General features: G+C 43.0%; 2 protein-coding genes across 2 annotated transcripts; both read right to left on the bottom strand.

Annotated features, from left to right (window-relative positions):
* Window positions 1-447: 447 nt before the first annotated feature.
* LOC100836790 (RNA-binding protein 42) lies at window positions 448-4,292 on the bottom strand. Its single transcript, XM_003575340.4, has 6 exons — window positions 3,886-4,292; window positions 2,763-2,940; window positions 1,220-1,317; window positions 1,037-1,133; window positions 864-949; window positions 448-779 (listed from the first exon to the last, which is right to left on the bottom strand). The coding sequence occupies exons 1-6, from the start codon at window positions 4,090-4,092 to the stop codon at window positions 726-728; spliced, it is 720 nt and encodes a 239-aa protein (XP_003575388.1). The 5' UTR covers window positions 4,093-4,292; the 3' UTR covers window positions 448-725.
* Window positions 4,293-4,493: 201 nt separating this feature from the next.
* Window positions 4,494-6,483, bottom strand: LOC100842771. Its single transcript, XM_024461500.1, has 2 exons — window positions 6,017-6,483; window positions 4,494-5,911 (listed from the first exon to the last, which is right to left on the bottom strand). The coding sequence occupies exon 2, from the start codon at window positions 5,729-5,731 to the stop codon at window positions 5,180-5,182; it is 552 nt and encodes a 183-aa protein (XP_024317268.1). The 5' UTR covers window positions 5,732-5,911; window positions 6,017-6,483; the 3' UTR covers window positions 4,494-5,179.
* Between the last annotated feature and the right edge of the window lie 1,619 nt (window positions 6,484-8,102).

Genomic DNA, 8,102 nt, shown 5'->3' on the forward strand with positions numbered 1-8,102 from the left:
CCCTTCGTCTTCACATGCGAGCTTCTTTGCTACAAAGTGTCGTTGATTTAAGTACAACTTTGTACTAATTTTGTATTGAATCAAAGATATGGATAAGAGGGAATAACTACCCTGATCTCTTTGTTTCAGGCAGCAACTTTTTTGTTAACTCGTGTAGTTCAAAGAAAGCAGAGACAAGGGTAATAAACGACCAAAATACTGAAAGCAGAGACAAGAGTAATAAGCGACCAAAATATTGAAAGCAGAGACGAGGGTAATAAGCGTGTCTGAAAACAGTGACGACTGACGAGGGTACCGCTTAGTTGGAACTTCATTCGAAACAGATCTCGCTTAAATTCAACACTCTTCATCTACCCACTTAAATTCCATTTAGACCACGACCGATCGGTGAGATAAACATTCAATTTGGCCTAGAATGATGTTCGATAGCACCTCACAGCTTAGCCATGTTGAAACCAGGAGAGCACTTCATCACATTAACATCGACACACAAGTCATCGAAATGCAGAGTTCACCAGCAGCCCATCATAGTGTTCACAAAACGGTACCAACAATCAGAATATTTACACCTCACAATCATAAATTGGGAGGCATCAGACACGCAATTTATCTCATGCTACATTGCTATCTGACCAAACTGACACATGCAATGGCGCAGACTTGAACGCTACGTTGGCTGCCACAGAACATAATACTGTGATGACAAACTAGGAGATTTATGCACTTCACTTATGTAGAACACTTCTTTTCTGTGCTTTGAGCTTCTTCTGTGGTCCGGTCTGCAGGCATTTAGGACAAATCAGTGGAATGAATACCAACATAAAAAAAAATGATGGACGCCTCCGAAGGCAGAATCAACCTACCTTCAGCTTATGCAAAGCTTCATAGTCTATTCTATTCTTCCATGTGCTCTTGCGTAGCTTGATTGGTCGATTTCCAACGTATTTACCTGCTTGATATTATCAGTGTAAGTTAGAATGTGTAACAAGAACTATTTGAGCAAAAGGTGGTATATCCAAGTAGCCAATCACCGTACCGTTCATCTCTTTCAGTGCTGCAGCAAGATCCGAAGCATTGGCAAAACTAACAAAGCCATAGCCTTTAGTCTTACCGGTAGACTTATCTCGTATAACCTGATGCATAATTTGTTCATGATCAGCGCAATCACTACAAAATAGCATGAATAACAACGAAGGGAATAGAAGAGGTAAAAACTTACCCTAGCCATATTGAAGGATGGATATTTTGAAAACGCCTTGGTAAGAACATCATCATTCACTTCATTTCCAAGATCACCACAAAACAAACGGAAATCGTCTGCGCATGGTAGAAAAGTACAATCGTAAATGTGAAATTATAAAACTATACATTGAACATAAAATAATTAAACGACCATCAATCACTACAAATAGTACTAAATAGCAGCATTGCACCTAAGAACAATTAATGATACATCAGTTGGTAAGCTAACTGCTTGAACCAAATATATCAAAAGGGAGGGAGCAGCATAAGATGAGGCACCCCCAACAATACAGCAAAAACAAATCATAAGAATTGTTTTAGGTGACATTACTGAAGCAGAAGCTGCAATGACCACAGAGCAGATAATTCTACAACGACATGGACAATCAACAGCTTTACGTGTCATAAATTGTTATTGATAGGCATACAAACACTTCCATAGGTTATGTGGTACTGCTGGACACCGTACAATTTTAATTGCAATAGCTAGCGGTTGATAAATAATATCTCAGGCTATAGCTTATATGCCTACTCGCTGCATGGCTGCTTTGTATCTTGCTGACATTTGTATGTATGCTAAATCTGGTCTGGCAACAGTAACAAAAACAAATTGTTCAATGGAATTCATCAGAATCAACACTATTTTCTTGCTAAATACTAAAATAGAATAAATTGAATTAACATACTGGAATGAATGTTTCCCTAAAAAACATTAAAATATGCTCGACGATCTGCTGGAGCTAAGATATATTTATCCTTCTTCGCACAATATTAACTTACAAACGATTACAAACATATGGGAGCAGTAGCAGCAAGGAAGTCAATTATTTTTCTGGCAAATAGTCTCAAATAACTGAAACAAGCAGCCACGAAAATTAGAAACAAAGATTTGACGTGGTCACAGACTATGTGGGGATATAGCACAGGTCCCCAAGACATACTGCAAGGTTAATCACATATTAAGTGCATGAACCAAAACGAAGGATAAGCATGCACCTACACAAATGTCATGACAAAACAAAACATTTGTAGAATATCAGTGCATCAACATATGCGGTATTCTATTTTCCTTCACGAAAATATGAAAATTATAGTTCCAAAAATAGCAAATGGCATATTCACATCACAAAATTAATTTAGGCACTGAAACATGATAAGATACTGCTTGTAGAAGAACTGATATAAGCATAGAGACAACTGCAAAACGTTTACTATATCATCCGCAAGCCCACCTAGATCCAATGTGACAGGCATCAACTCTTTAACATGTTGGGCTACACATCACATCTGGTTACCTTTAACAAAAGGGAAACATAATAGTTTATTTTAGAAGAAAGATCATCAAGATATAGAACATGAATCTTGCCTGATAGAGCAAAGGTGTTCCAATGGTTTGTTTGCTTGATTGCTATGCTAACAGAGATGAGTTAAGACGTTGCATTACCAAAATTGGCATTCAGATAGACCATAGAAGTGCAACATATGCATAAATTATCTAAACAATAAGATTAAGAACTTACTTTCAGGCCAATCAGCTAACGTTGGGTCCTCCCAAGATTGCCCAGCCGCCTTTCGTGGTACTGCCTTTCTGTTTGCTTCTACCTTCTTCTCTATTTCACTATCTGCAATAGCAGCCTTTACAGTGGCTAGAGCTTCTGGGCTGATTATCTGTGAGTCTTTCTGAAACAGCTGATGTGCCTGCATGATGATATACCATAATAGAGTACTCACTAACAGAGTTTATATAAAGTGCATTTCTAGTGAACTACAACTTGTGCTTCTATGAAACAGGTCTATTGTGTTGAACCTAGCTAATAGCATGTTGCGAGACCCAGCGTTGGACCACCCCTCACTTGAAAGGAAATAAAATGATCACTTAGGATATTTGTTTTAGCTAATTTTGAATGCATCAAGCTAAATTTGAAACTTAACGCAACATGAATGACTTCCAATTGAACATTTCCAATTACCCCTAGATCCAAATAGGACGAAGAATTAAGCTTATCCACCCATTACTTGGTCAGATTCACCGGTAGTGTTTAGTTGGAGATCAAGGTGGAATGGAATTGAACGGTTCTGTTCCTTCCTACAACAATAGAATGGACCGGAACAGTTCATAGTTCTCTATATTCTAGGTACGAAACAGCTAGAACCACCGGTTCCACTTGGAACCAAAAGATTCCTACTTTTTTGAGGAATGAGATGGTTAGGCATATTAGGGGAATATTTCCTTTAGAGAAGCATATGGTTCCATTCTTCTATATTCTATAAACCAAACACAAGATTCATCTCAATTATTGGAGTCATTCCATTACATTCTACTCCATAACCTCAACCAAACACTACCAGTGTGCCAAATTGTACGACAGGATGGGGATGTGTGGATATGACAAAAGGCTTTCCCAGCGCGTAGGCATAACTCATCAGATCATTTTAGCATATACTCTAATAAAACATGATGAGGAGGTGTTCAATCAGTGCAGCCTTGGATGCGTAACAGTGCCCAAATAAGCCCTAAATCCAATCCTCCGAGATATCAGTGTCAAATCTTCTCCCATCACCGAGTCCTCGATCACCCTTACCTCGCTACCCGAAGAAAGTACGCAAAAAAAAAGAGCCTTGGAAATGGCAACAGGATCCTACCTGCTGGACCTGGGGCATGGGATAGACGGCGTTGTAAGTCGGCGGGGTGGCGGCCGCGGGGGCCGTTATCGGCCAGGTGGGGTACTGCGCGGTCTGGAGGTGGAAGGGGACGGGGAAGTAGGACGGAGCCGCCGCCGCCGCCGCACCGGCAGCAGCGTAAGCAAACTGCGCGGAGGCGGAGGTGGGCGAGATGGACTGCGTCGACATCGCGCGCGGGGCTGGAATCGTGGAGAGGCCGCCGGACACGGAAGGGCGGGAGAGGTTGGATCACAGGACGCCGGAACCGGGTTCGCCTGAGACGCGCGACTTGCGGGGTTGCGGGTTGGATTGGAACGGGACTCGCTGGCCGGGTGTGGAGCCGAGGAAGTAGGAGTGCGGGGAAGGATTCGGAAGGCTCTGGAAGAGTCTCCCCTGAAACAGGATCCTATATGTTGTCATTTGAGCCCCTGCTTTATCTCGAGTTTCAGCAGCAGCCCCTAAATGTCAGCTCCTATTCCTTTTGACCAACATTTTTACATGAGTTTTATGTGTATCTCTAGTTTGAACACACAATAATTCAAACATGCATAAGTCCAACACGTGAATTTCAACCATATTCAAATACATAATTTCAGACCACACATTTTAAATATAATTTTGAATTATTCAAAGATGGAAATTGATGACAATAGCAACAAAGTAATGCAAACATCAAACATAGTTCAAACAAACATCATAATATGAAAATATGGCATGACACAACTACTGAGAACTATGCAACTCGCACAGATGCTCGACAAGATCATCTCTCAGTTATTCATGTGTTTGCCTGTTTTGAATGCCCCTATGAATCGCCAAGAATTCCTCTAGTAGAAGTGGATCACGGTACCCATAGTCCTCCTGTATCAGCACCTCTTTATTCTCTTGATCATAGTCAAACTCCTCCTCCTCACCTCGCTCGTCGTCGATGATCATGTTATGCAGAATGACGCAAGTGGTCATGATGTACCAAAGAGTATCCGGGTCCCACCATCTTGCAGGACCCCTCACCATTGCAAAACGAATCTGTAGAGAACACCAAATGCTCTCTCCACATCCTTCCTCACAGCTTCTTGCACTTTCGCAAAATGCTTTTTCTTATTACCTTGTGGACAAGATATGGTCTTCACAAAAGTAGCCCAAGAAGGATAGATGCCATCGGCAAGGTAGTACCACATGGTATACTTGTTACCATTAACCTCATACTCCACCTCCGGAGATGTCCCTTAGGTAAGCCGTTGAAACAATGGCGATCGTTGCAAAAAATTGATGTCATTTAGAGAACCTGGGAGACCAAAAAAAGAGTGCCATATCCACAAATCTTGTGAGGATCATTGTTGGGCCATCCACATGTCCTGAGTACATCCCTTTCCAAGCTGTTGGACGATTCTTCCACCTCCAGTGCAACACAACCAAGCATACTTGGAAACCCTCTAGCCTTGTTCATAACAAATAAACGTTTTGTGTCATCCACCGTGGGTGCCCTCAAGTATTGCTCTCCAAATATCTCAACCACAGCCCTCACAAAGTGTTTGAATGCTTCATTCATAGTGCTCTCAGCTAGGCTCATGACATCATCAACATTGTCGGCTGGAACACCATATGCAAGCATGCGGAACACAACAACAATCTTCTGAACTGGAGTCGCCCCAAGAAGACCTACTGCATTTGCCCTCTGCCTGAAGTAATCATCATGGCTCTCAACCTTATCCACTATGCGCAAGAAAAGATTCTTGGACATTCTAAACCTCCTCCTAAAGAACTTGTCATTGTACATTGGAGGATTTGCAAAATACTGCGCCACAATTCGCAAGTTGGAACCAAACATGTCCCTTGGAACCACTGTACGCACCGGTATTGCTCCACGCCGTTTCTTCTTGTTCCTCTTTTCCTCTTCATCGGCTTAGGCAAGAAGAGCAATGCAGATGTACAAATCATCATTAGCAGCAGAAATCTCCTCCTCTTCCTCCAACCATTGCTCAAGCTCATCATCATTAGAGCCATCCATCTGTAAAATTTGAGCAATGTAGCCTTGAATTTATTCACCTTTGGCAGCAACCTCATATGAATTTATTCACACACACATTGAAAAACAAACAAAAAGAAAATTCACCTTTGGCGTGCAGCAGCAGCAGCCTCACCGGGCCCAGCAGCCTCACCTGGCGCAGGTGAGCAGCGGGAGGAGGCGAGGGGAGCAGCGGCAGGTGGCGCGCCCGCGCCGCCCACCTCCTGGATCCCGCGGCTGCCGGCGCGAGTCACGGGGCAGTGGGCGAGGGGGGGGGGGGGGGGGATGGGAGCAGCGGCGGGTGGCACCGCCACCTCTGGACCGGTAGCAGGAGGAGATTGGGGGCGGCGGCGCACGAAGTCGGGAGGGCGCCGGCCACGGGAGGAGATGGAAGGCGGCGGGGATGCGGCGGACGGAGAGGTGAGGTGGCAGGGGCGCAGGGGACGCGCCGGTCGGCGAGGTAGGTGGGTGAGAGGATATGGCGGGAGGAGAAAGAGCTTCGCGCGGGAGAAGAAACAGCAGCGCGCGACGAGGAGATCGGGAGGGAAAGAAGAATAGGGAGCCCCCTGCGGACCCGTGGGATTGGGGGCTCGGGAAGCTCTTTTAGGGCCTCCCGGGACTCATTTAGAACCCTGTTGAAGGTGTTTTTTTTGCTCTGGTTCCTAAAAAACGAACAGAGACCCTGTTTAGAGTCCCTGCTGAAGATGCTCTTACAGGTGAAGAACATCCCGCAGCACGGGGATGGTGGCCTGACAATGGGATGATAAAACCAGCCCACCACACCAAACCAAAGTATACCAAACAAATCAGGTTCGCTAAAAAAAAACCAAACGAGGTGGAGTAATACTTTCCATAGTCCAATCTAAACCAAACCTCCTCTCTCAAAAAAATCTAAACCAAACCATACTCCTCTAAAAATAAATAAACCAAACCATCTGCGACGGTGTCAACCTCTTCCTCGTCCCCATTTCTTAGGGTAGCTCCAGCGGAGAGACCCGTATTGTGTCCATTTTGGGCTCATTTTGGAGGCCCGTTGTCAGCTCCAGCGGAGAGACCCATATTGTGTCCATTAAGTCAATTTCATATTGATCGAAATGCCCCTGGTCCATAGGTCAGAAAAAAAACAAAAATACCCTCTCGGTATCTCTCTCCCTCTCTCTTTCCACAAATTATGATGAGTTTTAGTATATAAATTTGTTGAATCCATTATGTATTTCGTGAGGTTAATTAAAATCAAGAAAGTGCTGCTGAAATTTTCCAATTTTTCATGACAAAATCATTATTGCTGAAACTTACTCCAAAATGGTGTTACTGGCATCTTAAAACCTTGAAAAGTTAAGTTCTCTAAAATGAGTAATTTGTTGTAAACGGGACATCAACATATTACATAGGGGAAAAGTTGTCTTTTCATCTTTTACTTAACGGTCAACTAGCAGTCAACTAACGGTAGTGGTATATTTGTACCTCATGCAAAATTTGAGTGGCATATTTCGTACAGGAAAATTCTCAGTGGCATTTAGGCATACGAGCAAATTTTCAGTGGCAAATATGGAATTCTCTCTTTAAAAAAATCATGCCGAGATCATGGTTACAATTTTCTTTTTGAGAAACCTGTAACTTTATTCAAACATGAGAATCATTACAGGTATAATGCTTTGGATCATAGACTTTAGAAACTACAAGGTAATTCCTATAATTAAGAATTACAATGAAATCTCTTAAAGACATCTTCTCCGTGATCTCATACTTTGCAACATGAAATTCTGCTGAGGCTTGAACAAAGAGACTGCAATCAGCAACATCGTTACTAGTATCCTGCACGAACTTGACTATGTTTGAAGGTTTCGAAAAGTCCCTTGAGTCGCTCATCAAAAAAGATGAGAAGCCATGAGCATTGAACGTACTTGGGTCGGGGATGATCCCTAAACGTGCAGGTCGTCGAACCGCAAGATCTTCATCAGAATGCCAAAGAAGTATTCCAAAATTACAAAAGATAAAACGAACAAAAGCACCATGACACACTAACAAAACCTCAACAGATACGTATAAATAGATCTGCGAGTACACAAACCCAAAATCCACAAGATCAGGTACACTAAAACCACGAGGATTAAAAATCTACGACTCCATAGCAATGCCCGTTGAGGCACCACCACAGCAGAGGAAAAACCAGAGTACCTTTATTCGGAACGGC

Source organism: Brachypodium distachyon, chromosome 3 (genome assembly GCF_000005505.3).
Source record: "Brachypodium distachyon strain Bd21 chromosome 3, Brachypodium_distachyon_v3.0, whole genome shotgun sequence".
In the NCBI taxonomy this organism is placed as follows: Eukaryota; Viridiplantae; Streptophyta; class Magnoliopsida; order Poales; family Poaceae; genus Brachypodium; species Brachypodium distachyon.